This window comes from Puma concolor, chromosome B3 (genome assembly GCF_028749965.1).
Source record: "Puma concolor isolate L17-30 chromosome B3, mPumCon1.1.hap2, whole genome shotgun sequence".
Classification (NCBI taxonomy): Eukaryota; Metazoa; Chordata; class Mammalia; order Carnivora; family Felidae; genus Puma; species Puma concolor.
The window spans coordinates 13,287,564-13,314,703 of NC_141672.1; the positions used below are offsets into that span (position 1 = coordinate 13,287,564).

At 48.1% G+C, this 27,140-nt stretch overlaps 1 protein-coding gene and 1 long non-coding RNA gene across 6 annotated transcripts in view; one reads left to right on the forward strand and one right to left on the reverse strand.

Moving 5' to 3' along the window:
- Positions 1-5,666: 5,666 nt before the first annotated feature.
- LOC147579752 (uncharacterized) lies at positions 5,667-7,223 on the reverse strand. The gene is made up of 2 exons (XR_015252068.1): positions 7,113-7,223; positions 5,667-5,898 (listed from the first exon to the last, which is right to left on the reverse strand). It is a non-coding gene; the product is annotated as an uncharacterized LOC147579752 (long non-coding RNA).
- A 284-nt stretch (positions 7,224-7,507) lies between these two features.
- The window catches only part of FBLN5 (fibulin 5), an 80,300-nt gene continuing 60,667 nt past the window's right edge, over positions 7,508-27,140 (forward strand). For 2 of the 5 annotated variants that reach the window (XM_086708981.1, XM_086708984.1), the window contains exons 1-4: positions 7,508-7,631; positions 11,416-11,470; positions 13,427-13,478; positions 17,329-17,583. In XM_086708981.1, the coding sequence (XP_086565107.1) occupies positions 7,615-7,631; positions 11,416-11,470; positions 13,427-13,478; positions 17,329-17,583 (379 nt within the window). In that variant the 5' untranslated portion in view covers positions 7,508-7,614. Of the gene's footprint in view, positions 7,632-7,826; positions 8,163-10,478; positions 10,498-11,415; positions 11,471-13,426; positions 13,479-17,328; positions 17,584-27,140 lie in introns of those variants that run through there. The other 3 variants (XM_086708982.1, XM_086708980.1, XM_086708983.1) reach the window with 3 other exon arrangements.

Here is a 27,140-nt window from a genome sequence, read left to right on the forward strand (position 1 = left end):
CTAGCATGTTGTGATTTTTGCCCCATTTTTTATAGCTGAAACCTGAAGCTCTCAGCAAAGTTAAAAATTTTACTTAGGGTCCTGTATTGGTCAGGGTTCTCCAGAGAAACAGAACCAATATTTTATTTTTATTTACTTATTTTTTAAATGTTTTACTTATTTTTGAGCGAGAGAGACACGGAGCGTGAGTGGGGCAGGGGCAGAGAGAGGAAGACACAGAATCCGAAGCAGGCTCCAGGCTCTGAGCTGTCAGCACAGAGCCCGACGCGGGGCTCGAACTCAACAAACTGCGAGATCATGACCTGAGCCGAAGTCAGACGCCTGACTGAGCCACCCAGGCGCCCGCAGAACCAATATTTTAAAAGCTCACTATATGCTTAACATGAACATGACACAGGGCAGAAACCATGAAGGATGGCATTGAGACATCCATATTTATTTACATAAATATGTAAAATGTATGGGTTTAAAAAATGTCATTAGATTAGGGGCACCTGGATGGCTCTGTTGGTTAAGCGTCCAACTCTTGATTTTGGCTCAGGTCATGATCTCACGGTTTGCAGGTTCAAGCTCTGCCTCGGGTTCTGCACTGACAGCAGGGAGCCTGCTCCATTCTCTCTGTCTCCCTCTCTCTCTGCCCCTCCCTTGCTTGCTCTCTCACACAAAATAAACATTAAGACAACTTCATTAGATTAAAAGGCAAAAGACAAACTGAGGGAAGTATTTGTAACATAGATGACAATGGAGAACTACCTTTACTTTAGAAATAGAAATAGGCAAAGAAAGTAGAGAGAGCAAGTGATGCCCCTTAGGGTTTCTGGCAGAGGCTGCTGCTTGCCTTCTGATGTCTGTTCTCTGCTTTCACAGTGAGAGAACTCCAGATTTTTTAGGTGAATCGGTTGGTGATCTCTCAGGACACAGGCTACATCAGCCAGTGTCCCTTGTGGCTAGGTGCTTCTCTCAACTTCTATCCTGCTTCCTGAAATGTGAGTGTGATGGTGGTGCGCCATTTTGGACCCAGTAGAGGGAGGTCAACACTCTAGAGATCGCCAAGCACAAGGTAGTGGGAGCCTGAATCTCTGGTGCTTTAAAGGGATATTTTAAAGTTATTATTATTATTATTATTATTATTATTATTATTACCATTATTATTTTAGAGAGACACACACACAGAGTATGAGTGGGGGAAGGGCAGAGAGAGAGGGAGACACAGAATCTGAAGCAGGCTCCAGGCTCTGTGCTGACAGCTCAGAGCCTGATGTGGGGCTCAAACCCATGATCCGTGAGATCATGACCTGAGCCAAATTTGGACGCTCAACCAACTGAGCCACCCAGGCGCCCCCCGAGGTATTTCTATCTAAAAAAAAAAAAAAATCAACACAAACCCCCACCACCAACAACCCCAAACCAAAAACAACCACTAGGATGGAGTCCTTTTGACTCATGTATTTATTAGTTCACAGAGAGTGAACTAATTACCTTGATGTGGTGCCTGATAAGTCAGGAGAGGAAATGGATTTGGAGAAAGAGCCCATAAGGAGTTGAACATTTGGGTCTGCAGAGCAAGAGAGATGCTAGGGATTGTGAGAGGGCTTTATTCAAGAGTCATCTGCATAATGCTAACAGTTTATGGGACCTATGTGTGAGACCAGTGACTATTCCCAGGATAGAAGTGGGAAAGAGTTGAGCAGCAGGATCTAACTTTGGGGGACTCTTTGGTTAGGGAGGAGGAGAAAGAGGGGGCTGGAGAAAATGCAGACTCATAGTGGGCAAGCCAGGATAACTTAAAGTCTTCAAGACAGGAGAGGAGAAGATAGGTCATTATGCTCAAATCCTTCAGAGGGTCAAAGGAACCATCAGGAATGGAAAAAAGGTCATTGCATTTGGCCATGAGATCACTGGAAAACTCAGGAAGTACCATTTTGAGTGAATGGTGGGGCATGGCGGGAAGTCGGAGGGCTAAGGTGGGACTAGGTGGTGAGGGGGCGGCTGACACACAGAGGAGGCTGAGAAAGAGAGGAGGAGGAGATCAGGACTCAGGGGCATCAGGACAATAGAAATCCCCCCCTCCACCATTTGGGAAGACCTGTGCCTTCCTTGGGCACTGGTGGTTATTCTAGTTTTCTGATTGTTTGGGGCCAAGTTTGGATAATGTAAGAAGTGAGAGCCTTTACGAATGCTAAGAAAAGAAGAAAAGGTAATGATGGGAGGGACCATGGAGTTCTAAGCATTTGTGGGCAGCTAGGAGGGAAGCAGCCATGTAAGGAGCAAGTCAGAGAAAGCAAATCTCAGTAACTGGAAAGAATGAGGGCCCTGGAGCCAAATAGGCTTGGTGTGGGCTGGAATTTGGACTGCTCATTGTCTACAGGGCCCTAATCTCCCTGGGTCTTTTCTTCATCTGCATAATGCAGGGTTTCCTATTTTACAGGGTTATTAAGGGGGTCAAAGGAGAGGGTTTGTGTGGAGTCTAGACATTCAATAACATCCTCTTCCCTGTTTTGCTTTTGCTTCCAGAAAGGCATTGTGATGTGATTATTTGGGGCAGTAAAACATTAAACAATTTAATATTAATAGTCAAAATATATCGTTAAATGTATAATTTTGTGAATTTCCCCCCTAATTTTAATATCGTCTTTTTTTTTTTTTTTTTAAGAAAAATAGCCCATCTGTCTTCCAATTTACGGCACAGTGAAGATATTGACCCTCATTGGAGCCAGGAAGGTCCCACTCAGTAGATGATAAACTCTCATATGTTCACTGCAATGTACATTTTGTGAGGTTGTTTCATCGTTGTGATTGTACCTGATTCTGATGATGGCGGGAGGGGCAGATGTTGGGATTTCTATGCAGCAACGAAGAAAAGGAAAACCACTTAGGGAAGTGGTGATCTCTAGGAGCCAACAAGGGTCCCAGGGACAGGTAAGCTGGTGGCCTTCCACCAGTGGAGTGGCCCCAAAATGTTGAAGAAAGAGAAGCGGGTCGGTGCCAACCTGGACAGAGCACATCACTCCAGCACCTGTCTTGGTCAATTATTTATTCATAACTCTGATAAAGTCAAGTAAGTCACAGTCAGCAGATAACATAGTTGTCAAAGCTGGGGTGATACTTAATAATTTACATAGTAAAATTCATGTTGAAAAAGATCTTGAGGGTCGCCTGGGTGGCTCAGTCGGTTAAACGTCCGACTTTGGCTCAGGTCACGATCTCACAGTTTGTGAGTTCGAGCCCCGCGTCGGGCTCTGTGCTGACAGCCCAGAGCCTGGAGCCTGCTTCGGATTCGGTGTCTCCCTCTCTCTCTGCCCCTCCCCTGCTCACGCTCTGTGTCTCTCTGCCTCTCAATAATGAATAAACGTTAAAAAAAATTTTTTAAAGAAAAAGATCTTGAACAGTGGATGAAAATTTAAGAGGGGCCCGTGAAAAACCTTGTTCTCTGTTAAGGAGGACTGGCAGTCCAAGTACAGGATGAAAGCGAAGGTGTTAAGCAGCCTGTGTATCACGGATTGTTTCTGTTGATGTCAGTTCAGTACGAGCCAGAAGGCTGATGCAGCCACTGGAGGAGAAGCTGGAGTAGGCAGCAGCAGGGTCATGTGACCTGAGAGGAGCTGCTGAAAGAACTGGGGGGTGCTCAGCCCCCAGGAAGGGGATACCAGCACTGGCAAGAGGTGGAGCTGTTTTCATGAAAAGAAGATGGTAGCAGGTGAGTAGCCCACGTGGAGGGGAGAATTAGGACCCCTGGAGGCAGTTGCATATAGGGAAGCAGATTTGAGTTCAACTCAAGACAGAACTTTCTAACGGTCTGAGCTGTTCAACAGATACCTGGGCTGTTTCATGAGGTTATGATTCTCTTTGTCCGTGGATGCTGATAATTTGCTGGTTACTAAAGATATTTTGGGGGGGGGGGGGTTGTATAGGGTAAGGAATTGGGCACAGTGACACTCATGAGGATAACTCACTTTTATTTTATTCTCACATCAACCCTGAGAGGTAACTGTTATCTCCATTTTGCAGATAAGGAAACCAAGATGCAGAGAGGTGAAGTGATTCGCCCAAGGTCACCCAACAGGTAGGTGGCAAAACCAAGACAAAGACCCAAGCCTTTCATTGCAACCCTAACTCTCTTCCCTCTTCCAAACTTAGAGTTTTAAATGGAAACAATCTCTGGTCCAAGATGGATGCCTGGAAAGTTTTGTTTTCAAGATCCTCAATTTGCTCATGTAGACAACAGGCATATTGATTTTCTCTCCCTCCTTTTCCTTCCAGAAGGTTGATAGTATGGGCACCCGGGTGGCTCAGTCGGTTAAGCGTCTGACTCTTGGTTTTGGCTCAGGTCATGATCTCATAGTTCGTGAGTTTGAGTCCCACATCAGTCTCCTCACTGACAGTGCGGAGCCTGCTTGGGATTCTCTCTCTCTGCCTCTCTCTCTCTCCATCTCTGTCAAAATAAATAAATAAACTTTAAAAAAAAAAAGAAGGTTGATAGAATAAGTGAGGCATATGAACTAAGTCATTTAAAACTCTTCTACCCCCCAAATAGCTCTACATAAATAGAATATATGTGTATATTAAAGTAACCTCATATTTTGGATACGTAATACATGCTTGTGGTCCAAAATTCAAATTTTACCCAAAGGTGAGCAGGGGAGAGCGAATTTTTCTTTTAATTCTTTTCCCTAGCTGCCTACCAAACGTCCTTCCTAGAAGACAAAAAATGCTAACAGTTTCTCACGTTATCATTCAGGAAACGTCTTTTCTCTATATATACAAGCAAGAACTTATGGATATATTTTTTTTCTCAAATGGTGGCACGCTCTTTACAGTTCTACAACTTGCTTTTTTACGTATTGCTACATTAGATGAAGCTATGTGAAATCACTAACATTCTGCCAGTTTGACTCTACTGGAAACCCTTCAATGTTAGCATGCAAGGAGCTAGTTTAGTCCTTTAAAAAAAATGGGTAACATACATAAGACCCTCCAAGTCCTAAGCGTATACTGTGTAACCAGTTACCCAGATTGATAATTCGAATGTTATCAGCAGAAATGCCCTTCACAATCACTACCTCCCTCAGAATTCTATATAAAAGGAGTCATCCAGTATGTATGCTTATTTACCTAGCTTTTATTGTCAGTTGCATAATTGTCCAGTTTGGGAAGTCCCTTACTTTATTTAACCCTGTTGGTACCCAACTGAAGGATGTTAAGGCTCTTTATAAACTTTCACAAGTGGGATCAGTGAACAACCTTGGAAATCTCTACACCCAACGTGGGGCTCAAACCCACGACCCCGAGATCCAGAGTCTCGTGCTCCTCCCTCCGAGCCAGCCAGGTGGCCCAATAAAATGTATTTTTAAAAAATGTTTTATTGGGGTTCCTGGTGGCTCAGTTGGTTAAGCGTGTGACTCTTGGTTTCAGCTCAGGTCGTGATCTCACGGTTTATGAGTTCTAGCTCCGCATCGGGCTCTGTGCTAACAGTGGGGAACCTGCTTGGGATTCTCTCTCTCTGCCTCTCTCTGTGCCCTTCCCCACTTCTCTCTCTCTCTCAAAATAAATAAATAAACTTAAAAAAAGAAGTAAACAATGTTTTGTTATGGGAAAATTTTCAACATACACAAAGTAAATAGGAGAACATAATGGACACGGCTTCAAGAACTATTAGTATTCTGCTATTTGTTGTTGAATGCACTCTTACTTTTATTACTTTTTGAAGTTTTTGGCACACCTGGGTGGCTCAGTTACACGTCCAACTTCAGCTCAGGTCATGATCTTGCAGTTCCTGGGTTCGAGCCCCGCGTCGGATCTGTGCTGACAGCTCAGAGCCTGGAGCCTGCTTCGCATTCTGTGTCTCCCCCTCTCTCCGCTCCTCCCCCACTCACGCTCTGTCTCTCTCTCTTTCTCTCTCTAAAAAAAAAAAATAAAAACGTTAAAAAAATTTAACGTTTTTATTTTTATTTAAGCAATCTCTAGACCCAACCTGGGGCCCACACTCATGACCCCCAAGTCGAGGGTAGCATGCTCTTCTGACTGAGCCAGCCAGGCTTCCCTGAATGCATGTTTAGAGTAGGATTCCATTTATTTACTAAAAAGATTGGCCTCTGGGAAGGCTAACTATGTAGACTTTGGAGTCTCAGCTGTCTCAGTGAATAGCTGTGTGACCATGGGGGACTTAAGGAACCTCTCTTCATCTCACTCTACTGCAACGGAGATACTAATCCCTACTGCATGGAGTTAAGGTGAGGAGAAAGGATTTCATCAGTGCCTTCCCAGCTGTAAGTAGGGCTTTGTTGAGGGGCCCATGGGGAGATGCCGGGAGGAGAGGAGCAATCTGGACTACTGCCGATCCAACCATCCTCTTTCATAGACTAGTGTCTTTGAGAAGACTTCATTCCACAGAAAGATTCCAATGCTTAAAAACAGAAAGGAAGGAATAGTTTGCAACCACTGATACAACGAATGTAAAACACTTAACATCATGCCTCTTGTTCTTATCCATCGTTCTGCTTTCCCTGACTGTCCTTTTTTGTCTTCTCAAATCTGTTTCACTCGTTAAAATCATTTTCGAGTCGAGGATTTTTTTTTTTTTTAATTAAAAAAAATTCCCAGCTGGATTGAGATGTCACATTGAGGACGTGTAAGGTGCACGGTTTCTGGATATTTTCACTGAAGTCAGAACATGCCCCTCCAGAATCAGGGGGTGAGGGCGGGGCGGGGCGAGCGTCCTCGCGAAGGTTTGCATTGCACAAGCTCCTTGTCTCCCATTAGCATCGGCCAGATCCCATCTTCCTCTTCTTCCCCACCCCGTCGTGCTCTCCACCCCTTCTTCTGGAAAACCGTGAGTCTCCTGTCGCTGCCCCCAGGCCTCCGCTTCCCTGGGTCTGGCTTCCCAATACTTGATAAGATTCTGGTCCCCGTCGCTGTGCTTGTCGTGAGTTCAAGGCATCCGTCTCCCGGAGGAGGGGCGTCCCCAGGCCACCGCCCCCAGCCCCCCAGCCCCACCCGCCACCCGCCACCGCCTCGGCCTGACCGGCCCAGCCGGGCAGGGACGTCCTCGCGGGGTGGGAAGTAAAGGGTCAACAGGCCCTCCCAGCCGCCCCCCCCCCCCCCCCCGGACTTGCCCGCCAATCGCCTCCGGTAGAGATGCGGGGAGCCCGAGTGCGGCTGCTCCGGCGGGGCGCGGGACAGGGCTCTCCTCCCAGCGCTGGGTCCTGGCAGACGCCCCAAGATTGTTGTGAGGAGTCTAGCCAGTTGGTGAGCGCTGTAATCTGAACCAGCTGTGTCCAGACTGAGGCCCCATTTGCATTGTTTAACATACTTAGAAAATGAAGTGTTCATTTTTAAAATTCCTCCTCCAATTGGTTTAATGCTGAATTACTGAAAAGGGCTAAGCAAAACCAGGTGCTTTCTCTGTGGGCTCTCCAGTGGCTCGGAGCACCCAGGCTCTCCCCTCGTCCTCCCCACGACTGGCTCGTCCCCCTGGAATAAACACACCGGCCAGCCCCACGCTCGCTCGCTCGCTCGCTCGCTCGGGCCCAGAGGGAGCTGAAGTTCAGGGCCGGCTCCGAGGTCCCGCGCCTGCCAGCCTTCTTGTTTCCCCTTTGCCGCTCCCGCATCTTGGACATGCCAGGATTAAAAAGGTAGGTTCCCCCCCCCCCCACCCCCCGCCCGCTCAGGACTTTTTCCTCCAGGGTCTGGAAAGCTTACTGAAAAACCCGAGGGGTGGAAAATGGCTATGGCTGGGATTCAGGCTGTGTCAGGATGTTGGAAAAGGCATTAGCTAGTGATGCAATGATACTGTTAATTATAAAAAGCTGCGCCTTTGTAATTTCCATCTTGAAGCCTTCTTTCGGGAGTGGGTATTTTATAACACAGTTTCAGAAGTCCGCGTCCCGGAGAGAGCTGCAGAACCCTCGGAGCCCGACTCTCCTTTCTTTTCCCAACGGGCAGCCGTTTTAGGATATATATCTGTTTCTGAAGTTGGGGGGCCAATTGCTAGTTCTCTAGCAATTACTAGCAATTACTTTGTTGCATTGGCTGTTGGACAAGCGGCCGGGCTAGCTGGACATCCCCAACTTGGGTTTGCTCTATGTCTGTGTGGGATTCACAAAGGGCATGCGACCCAGAAGTTTCAAGCCAATGAGAAGCGGGGACTACAGACAGAAATACATGTAAGCAAAGGTTTTGCTGTTCTTTAAGGAAATTGCAATTCCAGTCAAGTAAGCCTTCAACCTTGAAGAACTTTAGATTATATCTGCAGTCTTTTATCTATGGAACTCTTGAAAATGTGGCTTGCTTTAGACACATGAACTCTGTGTGTGTGTGTGTGTGTGTGTGTGTGTGTGTGTGTGTGTGTGTGTGATGCCTGTCCTGGCCACCAGCACTTCTGTGACAGACAGCCCTGAGATACCGTTGGTCTCTCTGGCTTTCCTTGCAGTTTAGGCTGGTGCACAAAATGGGTGGACCCACCTGATGTTGAAAGTTCCGGGGACCAGTTGGGAACATCAGAGGCTCCCCTAGAACTCCTATAGTTTTTCGAGTGTTCTGGAGTTCTTCGTGACAAGGTGTAACTATTTGAGAGACCGTGGGAGCAGAAGGGCGTGGGTTCTTTCATTTTCGGAAAACCCTCTCGATCAGCCTGGAACTGACTTGGCCCTCAGGACCTGGCTGTGGCTCTCCCAGGAGGCTGGGCTGCAGGCTGGACCTCTCAGAGGAGCCCTGTCCCAGAGCTGCCCTCCGGCCAAAGGGAACAGGCAGGCGGGAGTAGGGGGAGAAATGGGGTTAGCATGGCTTTTCCACTCGCTCTTGGAGCCCACTGCATTCAGTCAGGCTGTTCTGTCTCCAACATAAACGAGACAGGGTTTTATAACCAAGCGAAAGGAAACTTCATGTGAAGAAACAGGAAAACATTGAAATTCATAATATACAGCTTGGAAAATAAATTTGTTATTGTTCTTTCATTCCTTCCAGATATAAATCTGGCCGTCGCAAATATCAAAAAACCCTCGGATTTGGCTCTGCACTTTATAAGGTCAGAGCTGTCTCCGGCGTTCTAGAACCTGGCTCACACAGGCACTTACACGAAATGAAAGCGTGTGGACTCTCAGGGTCTTTATTCTTTGGATCAGGGACCAGAGGAAGGAAGCGGGCCTGCGTCTTCTAGCACCACATCAGGGTTCTGTTCCCTCTGGATGTCACCTCAATCCTGGGGCCCTCCAAGTACCCAGTGTTGCTGATCGAGATGGGCCTTGTGTCATGGATTGAGTGAGCTTTGTAATGTATCCAACATTCTTTTCATGAAGGGAGCGATTTTAAAGAGGAGGTGTATATGGATAGGAGCAGGTCTTCAAGATCACCTCCTCCAGGAAGCCTTCTCTGACCTTCCTGTCTCTGCTTCGAGCCTGGCTGTTATGGTGCTCTCTGGGTGTTTCTCCCAGTGTCCCTCTATACAAAGCGTAGAGACGTTATCGAGTGGCTCTACAACCAGCTCCCCATGGCAGCGACTGAGTCATAGTTTTGGGAGCTCTTCCGTCTAGGGTCTGTGTTGGCAAGTGGTGGTTGCCCAGAGAAATCACTATTGAACTAAACGCTAATAGCACTAATAGCAATAAATAAAGCTCTTCACAGACACAGATTTTTTTTAAAAGCCATTGTAACCATTTTTAAGCATACATTCAGTAGCGTTAAGTACATTTCACGTTGTGCAGTCAATCTCTAGAACCCTTTTCATCTTGCAACACTGAAACTCTGTCCTCAAGAAACGCTACCGCCCCGTTCCTTCTTCTCCTCAGCCCCTGGCACCCGCCATTCTGCTCCTTGTCTGTATGATTTTTAAGTGTTTTTTAATGTTTATTTATTATTTTTAAGAGAGGGAGAGAGAGAGAGAGAGAGACATACAGAATCTGAAGTAGGCTCCAGGTCCGAGCTGACAGCACAGAGCCCGATGGGGGGCTAGAACTCACAAACTGTGAGATCGTGACCTGAACTGAAGTCAGACGCTTAGCCGACTGAGCCACCCAGGCGCCCCTGTCTCTAGGATTTTGACTGTTCTACGTCAAAATGGAATCATACCGAATTTATCCTTTTGTGACTGGCTTATTTCACTTAGTATGCCGTCCTCAAGGTTTATCCATGTGGCAGCAGGTGTCAGAATTTCCTTCCTTTTAAAGGCTGGATAATATCTCGGTGTGCATGTTGTTTATTCATTCATCTGTCGACGGACTCGTGGGTTGTTTTCCCCTTTGGGCTGTCGTGAATTACCTGCTATGAACATGAGTGTACATATATCTCTTCAGGTCCCTACTTTCACTTCTTTTGGGTGTTTCCCCAGGAGTGGAATTGCTGGATCATATGGTAAATCCATTTCTAATATTCTGGGGCGCTGCTCCCGCGGCTGCAGATTGCATCATCTCCCCACCAACAGTGCCCAAGGGCCCCAATTTCTTCACGTCCTTGCTAACACATGTTTTCTGCTCTTTCGATTATAGCTGTCCTGATGGATGTGAGGTGGTATCTATTTTGTATATTTTTTAAATGTTTGTTGGTTTTTGAGGGGGGGAGGGGCAGAGAGAGAGGGAGACAGAGAATCCTAAGCAGGCTCTGCGCTGACAGCAGAGAGCCCGATGCGGGGCTCGAACTCACAAACCGTGAGATCATGACCTGAACCGAAGTCGGACGCTTCACTGACTGAGCCCCCCGGGGTGCCCCACTATTTTGTGTTTTGAAAGCATATTGGTGACCATGATTTTATTGGATAGAAGCTTGTGGGTGATGAAGGGTAGAACTCGCAAGCTCAGAGAGGTTTGCTGGCTTGTGAATGGAGAGCCAGCCTGACCCGGGGCTTCCAGACTCCTCCTCCCAAGCGTTGCCTCTGTGTTCATTCTTCTCCCAGCTGCCCAGGTGCCCCAGCCCCTCTTCGCCATCGGGGCCCGTGGGACACATGCCCTGGGATTAGGCGACTTTCGCGAGACCCCTCTCTTCCATAGAAACTCAGGTGCTTCACATTTGCAGTTTCCTTGCATCTTTTGAGGCTTGTTCTCTCTGTAACCATCTCGGAATAAAGACTTTCAAAACTCAGGCAGATCTCCTTGTGTCAGAAGTGAAGACCAAGCCGCTGGTCAGGACTTAGTGTGTGCCACAGCGGTGGGTTTTAGAGTTTTGTCTTTGAAGCAGCAAAACCTTTTACTAAAAAAAAAAAAAAAGTTATCTAACACATTATCCCAACATATGAAGCCAGTAGAAGAATGGTTCTGTCTGGGGTGCTTGGGGGCATCTGGAGTCCACTTTGACCTCTGGAGCACCATATATAAGCACCCGGTGGAGTCACCATTGCAAATGCATGGGCAACATGAGACCCATGTTTATCCCCAGACCTTGATTCTGGAAGTTTCTTGGGCATTGACATACCGGCTTTTTGCTCTGCAGGATACTCACCGTTACCATTCTGGCTCTCTGTCTTCCGAGTCCCGGGAATGCACAGGTATGATTTTTATTTTGTGTATTATCTAGAAGCGTGCTAAAAATCAGGGTGAGGGTGTCCAGCCACGCATTTCAGAATCCTAGGATTGTGGGGCTGGGAGGGGCTTTGCAGTTCACCCAAGCCGAGCTCTGGGTCGTACAGAGATCAAAGCCGGGCTCAGAGAAGTTGACGCTTGCCCCAGGTCGTACTTTATAGATGGCAGGGCTGGGACCTCAGTGTCCTGATTCCCAATCCAGGACTTCTGATCGGATCTGCTGCCTTACTTGTGTCCCTTGGGTCTCGATTTATGGTAAATGTTAAAAAGTCAAAGGTGCTGTAGTCCTTGAGGGCGGTGGCGCCCACGTGAGTCTCTGTGTCTCCACAGACCCATTTCTGGCTGGAGGAGGTGGGCAGAGGACCCACCTCTGGGCGGAGCCCCCTGGGGAGTGTGGAGGGTGGCGGAGTCAGGCCCTGGAGGCCTGTAGCACCCAGACTTTATTAAGCCACATTTGTGTCAGCCTTTGAGAATGTGGGCACATCCTTCCTGAAAACCCAGAGCAGCCTCTTTGTCTCTGGCTCAAGGCCTCACTGAGCAGGGCTGAGGGCCCACAGGCAGGTGGGGGAATGTTCTTTCCCTTCCTGTTAAGAATTTCGAAATGGATTCAAGCTATTGGGGATGGAAAGGATCTAAGGAAGAGTCACAGAGACTTAGATCTTGGGAGGACCTTGGATTCCTCTGACCCAGCCTCATGGTGACAGGTGGTGACATTCAGGCCTGGGGAGGGTGATGGTCCCAGTACTGTGTTTACTGGGCTTTGGGCACCTGGCATACATCAACACCTCCGGTCGTTACAACCACCCCGAAGTGAGTACTGTTGCCCCCAATTTAAAGGTGAGGATGTGGAGGCATCGAAAGTTGTATGGTGAGTAGCGGCTGGAGTAGGAAGTTGAAGCCAGGCGGGCTGGCGGAATCGAACCCCCCCCCACTGGTGCTTAGTTGATGATCCAGGGCTGGACTTGGGTCCCCTGGTTTCCCAAGCTGGACGGCACAGCCTCCTGGCTCATTTGCTCCTTTTCTTTTGCCCCAGGGACCTAACACTCCTGAGCCCACTCCCATGAATGCCAGCCAAATCCATCATCTCCGCAAACCAGCCCAGAGCTCAGAGAAGCCAAACCCCTGAAAGCTCAGGGACGGCCAGGGACGGGGTTCCTGTAGCCGGAAACATTCCTTTTCCCTGTACTCCTATAAAATGTCTGTCTCCAGGGTCTTCCCCAGAGGCCTACTGTCGGCCCCCATGACACTTTCCGAAGTTCATAAAGTTGTAACTCAAGTTGCCTGTGAAAACCGCACCCTGTGGGGACTGTTGAGATCTATTTCTAGAAGCATCTTTGTGTAATTGTCTTGCTGAGATTGAAGTGGAGAGATTTCCCCAATTCTAGTTTTCGTAGAAAACGGACTGCCTCACTGTGTAGTTTTTAGGTTAGAGGATTAGGTTAGGGCATCTCACAGGGGGCAGGGCACCCACAGCGGGCCTGGAGGAGAGGAGGTCGGATGGCACCCAGAGGAAGAGAGTGATTGCCCTTAAAAGCAGTCCTATCCATTCCCAGAAAGATGCAAACACGGAATGTGGCTCATCATCAGGCAGATTAGGTGTGATTATCACTGCTCTTCATAACTAGGGCAGGAAATGGTCCCAGATCTGCTAAAATTTTTGAGGCAATGGCGTGTGTGTGTTGGGGTGGGGGGGTGGCGGTTAAAGGGGAATGCTAAGTGTAAAATGATTATAAGAAAATACTCCAACGAAGAGCGGGCAAATAGGTATTATAATACAGGTGTTGGTATTATGGATGCTTTTTTTTCTTTACTTCATTTCCTGAACTTTCTGTGATGTCCTTGTAATACTTTTATAGTTAAAAAAAAAAAAAAAACAGCCAAGAAATTGGCCTTACCTCTTTCTCCTCTCTCCTTTCCTGCAGCAACAATGCACTAACGGTTTCGATCTGGACCGCTCGTCAGGACAGTGTTTAGGTATGAGGCCACTGAGGATCCTGTGCCGGGTGGGGCGTTCAGGGACAGACTGATTGCCGGGTTGTTTCCTACCCAGCTGTTGCTCGATGTTATCAAATCTGTATTGGCCTGGATTATGGAAGAAAACAGGGCCACAGAATGCTTGAAGTCAATAATGCCCTTTTATCCATCCTTTTCTGTGTGCCCAGCCCGGGACTGAGGCCTGCGGGGGGCGAAGATGAGGGAGAACTGGGCCACGTCCCCGAGGGGCTCTCCATCTGTATTTGTCCGCTGTGGCTGCCGTAACAGATTGCTACAAATAGAGTGGCTTGAACGACAGAAAGTGATCTTACAGCTCATCTGTAGATCGTTATCTATATTATTTGTAGGTCAGAAGTGCTACAGGGGTAGCACTTCGTAGATCCTGCCAACATCGAGGGGCCAGGAAAGCTTTTCCCCTTTCTGGAAGCTCTAGGGGAGAATCCTTGCCTTTGCTCATGTGTGTTGTTGGCAGAATTCAGTTTCTTTCTTCTTTTTGATTTTTTTAATGTTTATTTATCTCTGACAGAGAGAGAGAGAGAGAGAGAGAGAGAGCATGAGTGGGGAAGGGGCAGAGAGAGAGGGAGACACAGAATCCGAAGCAGCTCCAGGCTCTGAGCTGTCAGCACAGAGCCCGATGTGGGGCTCAAACCCATGAACCGCAAGATCATGACCTGAGCCGAAGTCGGATGCTTAAGTGACTGAGCCACCCAGGCGCCCCAGTTCCCTTTTTTTTTTAAATTGAGATATGGTTGACACCTAACGTTGTATGAGTTTAAGGTGCACAACTTGATTTGATATGCTTCTGTATCACAATATGATTACCACCACAGCATTTGCTAATGCCTCCGTCACAGCACGTAATGACGTTTCTTTTCTTATGATGAGAACATTTAAGATCTGCTCTCTCAGCAGTTTTCAGGCATGCAGTTCAGTATTGTCCACTGTCCTCCCAGTGCTGCACCTGACTGTACGGGGGCACTTACCCATCTTCTTTGTTTGTCCCTTTCCCGGCCTTCTCCAGCCCCCAGCCCTCGTCAGCCCCCGTTCTACTCACTACTTTTATGGGTTTAGCTCTGTTTGATGCCACATGTAAGTGAGATCATGCAGTGTTTGTCTTTCTCTGTCTGACTTAATCTCACTTAGCATAGCGCTCTCCAGGGCCGTCCATGTTGCCGGAAATGGCATGATCTCCTTCTTTCTCATGGCTGAATAATATTCCATTGAGTATGTGTATAAATATGAGTGTGTGTGTGTGTGTGTGTGTGTGTGTGTGTGTGTGTGAAGCTATGTATCTGGTTATAAACCCACCTCTGTCCATTCATTGCTGACAGACACTTAGCTCGTTTCCAGGCCTTGGCTGTTGTGAATAGTGCTGCGGTGAGCACAGGAGTGCAGACATCTCTTTGAGATTCTGTTTTCATTTCCTTTGGATAAATACCCAGAATTGGGATTGCTGGGTCATATGGTAGTTCTGTTGCTAATTTTTTTAATGTTTATTTATTTATTTTGAGAGAGAGAGAGCACGCACAAGCGGGGCAGAGGGGCAGAGAGAGAGAGAGAGAGAGAGAGAGAGAGGGAGAGAGAAGATCCTAAGCAGAATCCTTTGACATGGGGCTCAACCCCATGAACTGTGAGATCATGACCTGAGCCGAGATCAAGAGTCAGATGCCCAACCGACCAAGCCACCCAGGCTCCCCTATGTTTTAATTTTTTAAAATATTTTTGTAAATGTTTATTTAGTTTTGAGAGACAGGCAGATTGCAAGTGGGGGAGGGGCAGGGAGACAGGGAGAGAAAGAATCGAAAGCCGGCTCCAAGCTCTGACTTGTCGGCACAGAGCCCCACGTGGAGCTCGAACCCACGAACTGTGCGCGTTCATGACCTGAGCTGAAGTCGGGCGCTTAACCGACCGAGCCACCCAGGTGCCCCTGTTTTTAATTTTCTGAGGAGCTTCCATGCTGTTTTGTGTAGTGGCCGCACCAGTTTACAGCCCCACAGAATTAAGCTTCTGGTGGTTGTGGGACTGAAGCCCCTGTGTCCTTGCTGGCCGTCAGCAGAGGACCTTTCCCGGTTTCAAGAGGCCTCCTCAGTCCCAGCCTCATGGTCCCCTCGCCCATCTTCAGAGTCACCACCGTGAGTTAAGTCCCTCACGGGCTCTGGGATCTCTTCTTTTCCCATCGTCACATCCCCACATCATCAACCCTTCTCGCCTCCTCTTCTTCCGCTTTTAAGGACTTAGGTGATTACACTGCGCTCACCCACGTAATCCCTCCGTCTGAAGGTCAGCCCAGCTGGTTAGCAGCTTTAATTCCACCTGCTGCCTCATTCTCCTTTGCCAGGTAACCTGATACAGTCACAGGTTCCGAGGATTAGGATTGACATTTGGGGGCTATCCTCCTAGTACGTCATCTAGTGGGAGAGGCAGACCCAGACGGGAGTGAACTCTGTACATGGTGGAATAAAGCCATTGCAAAGTTAAGGTGACAGCAATGGGCCCTGCAAAAGTAGGGGAGGGAGTGAGGTCTTATGTCAGGGGTCAGTAAAGAAAGCCTTCACGGAGGCCACACTTGAATTGGGCACTGACAGACGAATAGGATCCCGAGAAACCGCATTCCAGGTGAAGGAACGGCAGAAGCAAAGACCAGGGGTGGAAAGGACGTTGAGTATAGCATAGTTTGTGGTGGGTGGAGCATAGCATATGTCAAAAGATAATAAGGCAGCCCCACCTGTCCCCACCTCCGGGATGAATTTAGCTTTTTAATTACATTTGATTGAAGCCAGATCATTTGTCTTCCCTGAGCTCACATCAGCTGAGAACCGGAGGGGCGATAGATGGTTCCAAAAAATGACGAGTGGTGAGAACCCTGGAAAATCTAGGCTTGCACTTTGAGTCCAGGTGCTGGGGGACAAGGATGGGCCAAGGGGTGAGAGGGGGCAGCGGCCATTTTTTTCTGTCCCTTCAGACTTACGGAGGGTCTCAGGCCTACAGCTAGAGAATGGGGCAGCTGAGCCTCCACATTACCCTTTCCTGAGGTGAGAGTTGGGGTGCATTTCTTGGATGAGCTGGCTGGGGTGAGCTGTTGGGACCCAGGCGTCTTTCCCCCAGCCTCTGTTCCCCCATGGAACGATCTCAAGGATGGTGAGAGGGCCCCGTGTGCGGGTTCAGGCAGTGGGCTGCCCGTGCTGGAGCCAGAGGCCAGGCGTCCCCCGTGCCAGCCTAGCGTGGCTGATTTTCTAGGGAACCTACTTTCTGCTCCGGGTGGAACACCAGCCTGGGCTGGAAACGGGCCCGTCTGGTGGCCCTGTGTGAGCTGACTTCCAAGTAAGCCTCCACTTTCTTAACAAGTGACTAGCTCTCAGCCAAGCCTTGTCTTCCTTGATGCAAGGGACTCTCTCCCCTGCCCAGCTGTCACTTGGAGTTGAAGTGGGAACAATGATTAGGTCCATCGCGGTGTTTCCTGAGCATCCTATGGGCACATGGGAGCACCAGAGATGGTTTTAGATGGTACACTCACAGATAAAACACTCTTTATTTTAGTGGTTATATATTCATTGCTACTGTCACCTTCTATTTATGTTAATTGGTAGTGTTTGCTTGGGTTTTGTGGATGTGGTCCAGCTTGTGATGTGGTCTCTGGGTGACACTGGCCAACTTGATTCAATTTAGCCAACATTTGGGAATGCCTGCGGTGATGAGCCACGGTCTGCCCTCACTGTTTGGGAGCAGGTGCTGGGGTAAAGAGTGTTTTGGGGTCCTTTGCTTCAATATGCACCATGCACGGTGTGGCCAGGGAGCCACTAACTCTCATCCTCTTCTGTGGCCCTTCCAGACATTGATGAATGCCGGACCATCCCTGAGGCCTGCCGAGGAGACATGATGTGTGTTAACCAAAATGGCGGGTATTTATGCATCCCCCGAACAAACCCAGTGTACCGAGGGCCCTACTCGAACCCCTACTCGAACCCCTACTCAGGTCCGTACCCAGCAGCGGCCCCACCGCTATCAGCTCCAAACTACCCCACGATTTCGAGGCCTCTCATATGCCGCTTTGGATACCAGATGGATGAAAGCAACCAGTGTGTGGGTGAGTATCCCAGCATCTCAGGCTCCCTGTGCCCTGTGCTCCGGTGAAGTCCTAACCCGGCAACGATGAAGTCCTAACCCATCAAACAATGACTTACCTTCTACAAAGTTCCTTCACTCTTAGCGGCCTGTGTCTCTGGGAACCCTCCCAACCCTAGTCACGTGACAGTTCTCCAGAAAGCCAATTTGTTTTTTCTTTATTTTCGTCTATCATCTGTCTAAAGACCAAGCTTATGTTTTCTCTGTCCAATAGTAAATGCATCTGGTCTAATTCAGTGAATCCCAGAGAGAAGATCTAGAAAGACCATCACTTTCTCTTCAAACACCCCTCACCCTTGAATGGAATGTATGCTCTTGAAATAAAAGAAGTCTCGAAGGCCATGGCCAACTGTTCTGGAAAGAGAGTGGGTTCCTTGGGTGGGCGCCCATGTTCTTTTGGCTAAAATGAGCCTCAGTTATGGGAACTCACAGCAAGAGTAGACCTCTGCGGGGAAGGCAACACCACATGCCAGGAGGCCCCAAGGGGGTTGGCAGGTGGTTGGACCCATGCCCTCTTTGGTGTCTGTGGCCAGTGTGGTCTTGGTGGAGGGTTACCTGGATGGTAGCTTTGATGGTTGGACCCAAACCTTTGTAACTGCTTTGTAACTGCTTCCAGCTTTGGTGGATGGTCTAGAGGGATGATGGCTCCAGCCTTTTCTGATCATGGACCCCATATATAAGATCTTTTTGAGCCTGGAGCCCCATGATATGCGTATTACATATCCTAGTATACTAATATGGTTTGAAGAGTATAAAGCATACATTGAAACAGAACATTTTAGAGGATGTGATAAAAATAAGTGTGCATTGAAGTTCTAGTACTTTCTTCCTATACCCCAAAGCCTCAGGAGACCACTGGTGTACCTAGTGAGACTTTTATTGGTCCCATTTCAGGGCTCGGAAGTATTGAGCTGTCAGAGAAGTTGTGCTGGTTATTTGTAACGTCTTCTATACGTTCATGGAAATGAGCGTCCATGTCCATCTGGATGCATGGAAATAGTATGCAAATGAGTGTCTTCAGAGCTGCAAGGGGAAATTGGATACACCTGGACCCAGACTTCTCCATTCGTACTGGTCTCAAGGGACGTGTGTGTGTGTGTGTGTGTGTGTGTGTGAGAGAGAGAAAGAGAGATGGAGGGAAGGAAGGAGAGAGAGAGATGGGGGAGAGGGAGGGGAGAGCTGGTTGATGGTCACTCTGAATATAGATGAGCGGGCAAAGGCAAAGAGTATGGGTCCCAGTCGAGCCACGGGCACGGTTTGGTGGAGGGAGTGGCACGCACTTCCTTAAAACAAGCAGAACCGTTGTAACTGGAAAGGACTTCAACAATTAACTGCAGCCTCCTCGTCTTACAGGAAAGGGAACAGGGACTCCAACAAGTTAGTAATGACACAGATAGGCTGGGAGTCCACTGGCCTGACTGCCAGCATACGCTTTCCTAACTTGGCCGCACGAACTCTCTTGTCTGGTAGAAAAGAAATGGTTCCAAAAGGAAATGTGCAGAAGGAGAGGTTGGGGGGCGGTGCTCCTCTTCCAGGATGTCCTGTGGGGCCCGATGCGCCAAGTGCCTGGCTTTGACTTGTAGTGAGGACGGGGGCACAGTAACCCACCAAGGTGCTCCAGGATTTCGGGAGGCGGCCTCGGGTGGCTGGGATATCGGGTGCTCTGCCTGACGTCTGGGGCAGGGGGGCAGGGGGCCGTGGAGGCCCCTCTGTGGAGCAGCTGGGACTGGTGCACGGCCCCCTGAAGTGGCCCCCTCCCTCCCACGGACCTCTTTCCAGGATCCCAGTGCCCTTGAGAATAAGGACATGGCTGGGAAACCTATTCATCGCCTGGTCCCTGTGACGTCATGCAGTTTTATGGCTCCCAACCTGTCACACGGGAGATGCAGAGCCTTCATAATGGCCCTTTTGTAAAAAGAATAGAATCAAGGAGCCCTGGCGAGGACTGGCACTGGGCCCATCCATTTCCAAAAAGTTCAGCATTTATGCATTCATAAGTTCTGAGTTCTTTCTAACTTCCCCTCCCTCCACCCCACCGTTTCCTGATCTACAGAGGTCCTTCTGGGCATTGTAAGAGGTGGCGTCCCAGGGGAGAGGGAGAGAGAAGGGGTGGGGAAGGGAGGCTGCTTCCGCCCACTGTACCCTCCAGGAACAAGAATGCGAGAGGTGGGCTTGAAAACGGGCCAAGGGGAGACACTCCAAGAGGGGACATTGTCAGTAAAAGTGGAGGAAGTGAGGACACAATTCTCACCTCCTAGAAGAGGAGAATGTAGGTGTGAGCTTGTGGAGGAAGCGTGATCAGGAAGAGCTGGGAAACATTTCTGGACCTTTGGTGTCCTGGGAGGGAGGACAGCCTCTCCAAAAGAGTCTTCTCTTCCCCATCGAGATGAAAATAATAAGAGTGATCACCGGTAGCATCAGTAGTAACAGCAAACACTTCCACCATGCTGCATGCGCTGTGAATATTTACATGTGAATTAACACGTTTACTCCTCATCTCCACCCTGCGTGGTAGGACTGTCATCATTCCTGTCATACTGGTAAGGGCCCGGAGCACAGACAGGTTAGGAAATCGGGTCAAGGCAAACGGGGATGAGCCAGGATTTGAAGCCATTCAGGCTCTGGATGAGGCTCAGCAAGGTTAAGGTTGTTTAAAGCCTCCCAGAGAGTCTATGTTGGAGCCCTGATTAAACATGAGGGCTTTCTCTTGCCTTTTTTTTTTCTGTAATTAAAAATTTTGTCTTATAAAATCCTGAACCTAGACAAAAGCACAGAGAACATAATGAACACTTACCTACTTATCACTCAGTTGCTGTAATTCTCAGCACAGACCAGCCTTGCTGGTGTTTATTCTCCCCCAGTGGATTAATTAAAGCAAATGTCAGGCATCATATAACTCCATCCTTAAATACTTCAGAATGTATCTCTAAGAGATAAAGATTCTTTATTTTTACTTTTTTACTATTTATTTATTTATTTATTTATTTATTTATTTATTTATTTATTTATTTATTTATTTATTTTGAGAGCGAGAGAGAGAGAGAGAGAGGGAGGGGAGGGGAAGGGCAGAAAGAGAGGGAGAGAGAGAATCCCAAGCAGGCTCCACACAGTGTAGAGCCCCACACGGGGCTTGGTCTCATGACCGTGAGGTCCTGCCCTGGGCCAAAGTCAAGAGTTGGATGCTCAACTGGCTGAGCCACGTAGGCACCCCTTGAGACAAAGATTCTTAAAAAAAAAAAAAAAAAAAAATAGCCACAAGGCCATTATCAAACCTACAAAAATCAACTTTAATTCCTGTTTATCATTAAATATCCAGGTGGTCGGATTTCGTGGGCCGTGGCATAAATGTCTTCTTTTCTGTTGGTTTGTTTGAATCAGACCCAAGTAAGGTCTACAAATTGCATTGGGTGGGTAATAGCTCTTAATCTTTTTTGTTTGTCTTGCTGCTTAGTTGAAGAGGTGGTTTGTCCTGTAGAATTCCTTACATTTGACATTTGGCTCACCACGTTTTTATAACATGTTCCTTCATCTGTTCTATTTTTCTGTAAACTGTTAATAGATCTGGAGACCTGATCCAGTTCAAATTAAATTTTTTTGGCAAACCGCTTTATAGGCAACACTCTGATCTTTTGTCCCCTTTATGCCCTGGTTGCTCCTCATAAACTATAAGACAATCTGCTTAAAACACAAGTGGACAGTTTCACCATGGCTTCCCTTTTCCTGAGTTTTAGTCCCATTTTCAAAGAAGTGGGTTCCTCCCTTGTGCCCACATTGGACCGTGACCTGTTTCTGCAGGCCAGACAGGGCCAGGCTCAGTGTACAGGTCTCCTGTGCCCTTGAGTTTCCTTCTTGACTTCTCTCTTTTGGGTTCTGCTTTGGAGGTGACTAGACCCTGCTTCTTCTGGAACAAACTTTGGCCGCAGATTTGAGTCCCCCAACCCCTAGCTGTGAATTTGGATCACCCAGGACACTTGTAGACTGAACGGTGACCCATGAATTGCAGCCCATGTGACAAGAAAGTTTTTTGTGTCATCCAGAAAGCTGGCATCTTGGCTTGGGGGTGCTCGGCCCTGGAGCCACCTCCACGAGGGTGGTGGGACTCATGGCTGGTTAGGATGTGTCCTCCAGATCCTGGACCCTTGGGAGATCGGTGGCCTGCTTCTCTAGCGATGGAGAGCCACATGGACATGGTTAGTCGGCCAGGAGACCCCCGTGCTGCTGCGGGGAAGTTATACCTACCTGGGTGCACCCCAGACGCAGACAAAAGGTAAAATCAAACACTAGCAACGGTTCTGAGCTGGCCAAAGGACCTCGTAGAAGCAGACTGGGATGGGGTTGACAGCGTGGGTGCCGAGGCCTTAGGAAGAGGGGAGCTGGGCTGCGGAGCCGGAGCACCCAGGATTTGAACCCCGACTCAGCAACCTTCCTATCATAGTGCACTGCCTCAGACCTTTGACCAAGGTCCCTGAATGTGGATGTCACTTGTTTATGTGTCCCCACTGGGGCTCGACGTGTCACCTCTCTGAGTGGACATTCTTGGCTCTGGCTTTGCCAGTTAACTTGGCTTAGTGGCAAATTTAGGGTCTTCGTCAGTGACTTCACCATGCTCACGAAATGTTCTGTGACTGAGCTAGCAGCCTTTTCCTGGAGCCGTGCTACCCCAGGGACTGCAGGAGATCTTCTGGTCATTTGTAAAATTAGGAGCAATGCCTTTATTCTCCCTCCTGGCCCCAGGGATTTCTCATTGATCAAAGCGCACGGGCAGGCAGGTAGGGACACATATGGATCCTTCTGGAAGATGGATGGTGCTAGCCTGAGGCTTTCTCTTGAAGGCCAGCCAGTTTTTACTCAGCCAGTGTTGAATGTAACCAGTGTAAACAGAGCATCTATTGGTACCAGGCTCTGGTCTGGGCACCAAGGGGACAGGGTGTCTGGGCACGGCCCTGGGGCTGTCTCCAGAGCTTACTGTCAAGGAAGGGAGATTAGACACAAAAGAAGTGGCTGAAATACTAGGTGTCCTGTGATAGGTCTCCGAGATGTGTAAGAGAAGGCAGAGATGGGAAGGCTGTGCATTCTGGAATGGACAGGGCTGGAACTTGGACATCAGATAGGCCTTGATTCCCACCCTAGGTTGGCTGCTTCCTGGCTGTGAGACTTGGGTCTCAGTTTCCTCATCTGTAAAATGGGCATAACAAGGTCTAACTTGCAGAGAACATACAAAAATACCTTGTCCCATGTCTGCACAGAGTATCACATGGTCCGTGTTAATCAGGAAAGATTCTAGGGTCTTGAGATGATAACCTATAGGAAGAGTCATAGAGTCTGAATTCTTTTTTTTTTTTTTTTAATTTTTTTTTTCAACATTTATTTATTTTTGGGACAGAGAGAGACAGAGCATGAACGGGGGAGGGGCAGAGAGAGAGGGAGACACAGAATCGGAAACAGGCTCCAGGCTCTGAGCCGTCAGCCCAGAGCCCGACACGGGGCTCGAACTCATGGACCGCGAGATCGTGACCTGGCTGAAGTCGGACGCTTAACCGACTGCGCCACCCAGGCGCCCCAAGTCTGAATTCTTTAAAGAGCCCAATTCCTTAAAACCTTTAAAATGACCTAAAACTGAGCTTTGTACATATCCACCTTGCAGACTTTTCGGGACTTTGCCCAGTTCGGCCCCTTATGAGACTTCAGTCAGATTCTGCTTCGAGATGCCAGTGAATAAACCTAGTTATTTAAACTGTGAAACAAAACAATGAGAAGTCATTCCAACATGATGTTTATTACCAGCAGATAAGACAAGGACAAGAGCACACAGAACCTTCACTTAGCTCCCAATGCAGGGGCTCCTGCAGGCTATTCTTCCTATTTTTTTTTAATGTTTATTTATTTATTTTGAGAGAGAGAGGGAGAGCATGAACAGGGGAGGGGCAGAGCAAGAGGGAGAGAGAGAATCCCAAGCAGGCCCTATACTGTCAGCACGGAGCCCGACACGGGGCTCCAACTCACGAACCGTGAGATCGTGACCTGAGTCAAAATCAAGCCGGACGTTTAACCGACTGAGCCACCCAGGTGCCCCATTCTTCCTCTTTTTTATATAGGCTTTTATGTAGGGCTGTAACGTGAAACCAAGTCCTCAGGGATCAGACCAGAAGGAAAATGCAGGAAGCACAGGCCACTCGGTTCTTCAGCTGCTGAGGGCACTGGCATTAGGCTGGCCCAGGAGGAAGGGGGACCAGGATTGAGGCAGGGGGCTCCACAGTTGGGTTTGCTCAGCCGTCCTTGTGAAGCAGGCTTCAGCAAGTTTGTTCCCCTGACTCAGGCTGTCCCTTCTCGCTTCGGGTCTTTCCCGGTCGTTGGCTGGGACAGTGAGCAAGCAGCAGAGCCTCTCTGAACCTCAGTTTTTCCATCTGTAAACAGGGGATGACAGTACCAACTTCGGTAGGATATTTGTGAGAATTAAGTGAGATACGCATATAAATGGTCTAGCGTGGAGGCTGGCGTGTGGTGAGGGCTAGTAACACTTACTTACTACGATGATTGTTTTCATGATTTCGGATCTAATCATTCCATTATGAATTCTCCTGCTTCAAATCCCTAATCCTGTTATTCTGTTAGTGTTTGTTATTTCCCCTGGGAACTAGGTTTAATAGTGCGTGACTTTCAGAGGGTTGAGGGTTGGATTCTAGCTACTTTTTGGCATGAGAGGCCTCCGAGGAGACCTAAGCAGAGAAGGGACTCTGGGAAGTATCAGGACAGCTCTTTTCCTGGGAAATGCAGGTCTGCCGTGGGGCCTGAGGTTCCAGATTCCTCATAAGCCCTTGGGAGACGCTGCTGGTCCCAGAACCACACTTTTTTTTTTTTTTTTTTGCAAAGGCTTCCTTCCATCTGTCTATTCTTAGCTAGGACTGCATTTAAAGAAATCTTAAAACTTAATTTTTTCAATATAATTCCCATATTGTTTGAATTTTCTGTTTAAAAACGACCCTTCCCCCCACCCCCCAAATTTTTTTTAAAGCCTGTAAAGACCATGTGGTAAAGGGACATTTATAAAGGACATTGATAAGAACTAAATAGGGGTGCCTGGGTGGCTCAGTCAGTTGAGCGTCCAACTCTGGTTCAGGTGATAATCTCACAGTTTGTGAGTTCAAGCCTGCATCAGGCTCACTGCTGTCAGCATAGAGCACAGAGCTGATTCGGATCCTCTGTCCCCAACTCTCTCTGCCCCTCCCCCACTCATGCCCCCCTCTCAAAAAATAAAACATTAAAAAAAAAGAAACACGGTATTTATACATCACATCACAGCTGTAGCAGTTATTCTGAAGCATGTTGAAATATTTGGCATATCTTGAAATTTTGTTCTCACTTATTGCTACTTCAAAATTGTACAGGGTATTAGAGCTGCTGTCCAATCTTATTCAATGCACTGATAAGGAAGCATATATATTGCTATCTTACACATCCATTTAAGAAATATTTTGATAAGCCTTTCAATGTAATTGGTCTCTTTTGCAATCCTGTGAATTTCATTGCATGCAATTCAAAGCATTCTTCTGAGCAGGGGTCCGTGGGCTTCATCAGTCTGTAAAATGGGTTCATGAGATACACACAAAAGGCTTAAATTCCTTGGATGATCTCTCAGGGTTCCTCCAATTTGAGGATGTTCTGCTTTTCCAAATCTTCCCAGTCCTTAGGAAGATAGTCTGGATTTTCCGTTAACTTGTTCTCGTCCAGATTGCTCAGTGATGTGGCCCCCTTCTCTATGTCGTGTTTCAACCAGCACACGTGCTCAATGACATCTGGCAGGACTGTGTCTCTTCTCCATTTGTGAGGGAGTCCCTCCCACCTACAGCTGTCACCGCCTTTGGGAACTGGCCCTAGTCCGCGGCGAGGTCCAGCGCACTGACCGGCCTCAGTGCTAGGTGGGCACCCACAGTGGGATACGCCCAGCCCTCGGTGCCTTCGTGTGGTAGGCACTTCCCCAGTGCCCGGCATAGCAAATTTCTCAATGACCTACAAATTTGTCTTGGCTCTCACCTTATGTTCCTTGGTCTGGTCCTATTTCTTTCAACTATGTTCCATGCTGGAATTAGCCAGTTGTGTGTGAAAAGCAAGCGGTATTGCAAGAGGATGGAAGAAGTATGAACTTTCAGTAGCCGGATGATTCAGCTTTGCTCTTGATGGCTTTGGACAAGGTGGGTGCACGACCGGGTCTCCAGACAGTGCCTGCTGGAGGACAGGAGGGCGCAGTTATCTGTCAGGGCCAGGGCTGAGCAGACCATCGAGCCGTGTGTGTTTTAAATTAGTGGGAGGTGCGTGTTATGGTGCTGCTATAGAGGTGTGATGTGTCCAAATGTGTTGCAGTGGAAGAAGGTGATTATATCTTTTGTCATCAAGGCTAGATGTAGATTTCTTTTTTTCTTAAAGTTTATTTATTTTGAGAGAGAGAGAGAGAGAGCACAAGTGGGGGAGGAACAGCAGGAGAGGGAGACCGAGAGAATCCTAAGTAGGCTCTACACTGCACACAGCCTGATTCAGGGCTCAAACTCAAGAACTGTGAGATCATGACCTGAGCTGAAATTAAGAGTCGGATGCCTAACCGACTGAGCCACCCAGGCGCCTCTAGGCTAGTTGTAGATTTCTTTTCAAATATCCTTTAAAAAAAAAAAAAGTTTATTATTTTGAGAGAGAGGGAGAGGGAGAGGGGGAGGGGGGTTGGGTCAAAGAGAGAGGGAGAGAGAGAGAATCCCAAGCAGGCTCCATGCTGTCAGCGCACAGCCTAATGTGGGGCTCACACCCATGAACTGTGAGATCATGATTCAAGCCGAAATCAAGAGTCAGACACTTAGCCAACTGAGCCACCCAGGTGCCCCTCAAATATCCTTTTGATGGAAGTGGATTGAACACCACTGGCCAACTCTAGAACAGAATCACTCGTATAGGTTCTGTATACACTGGCGGCTTCTGTTGATGTTCTTATCTGCTTGTGTGCATGGTGTCGAAAGGGCATCTGTGGCTCCTGTCCCTACCCCAGCGTGAGGCAAGAAACAGAGTGATTTGGGAGCTCTTTGTGCTATCAGAAATGGATTAAATGACATAAAGAAACAAAAATATCATATGGATGCAAAACCTTAGTTTTATAGAGAGCATGTGCACGAGTATAATGAAACTGATTAAAACAATACGTTAGCAATCACATTTAATGTTATTGACCACAGCCTCATGTAAATATCCTCTGAAAGGCTCAAGTTGTAATATCTGCTATTGGGGAAAGAAAGAAGATGTTTAGTTTCTCGAAGGACCTGGAGGGAGAGGTTCGTTAGGCCAAAGAGCAGTGGGAGATGGTCCGATGGGGGGGCAAGAGCATGGGCTGTAGATTCAGATATTTGGGGTTCAAATCCCATCCTTGTGCCATTGTCCAGCTCAGGGTGTTAAACCCTTTGCATGTCCCGTCTACGAGATGGGGTAATAATACTTCCCTTGTGGGGTTGTTTTGAAGCTTATTAGCAGAGGATATGCCGAGTG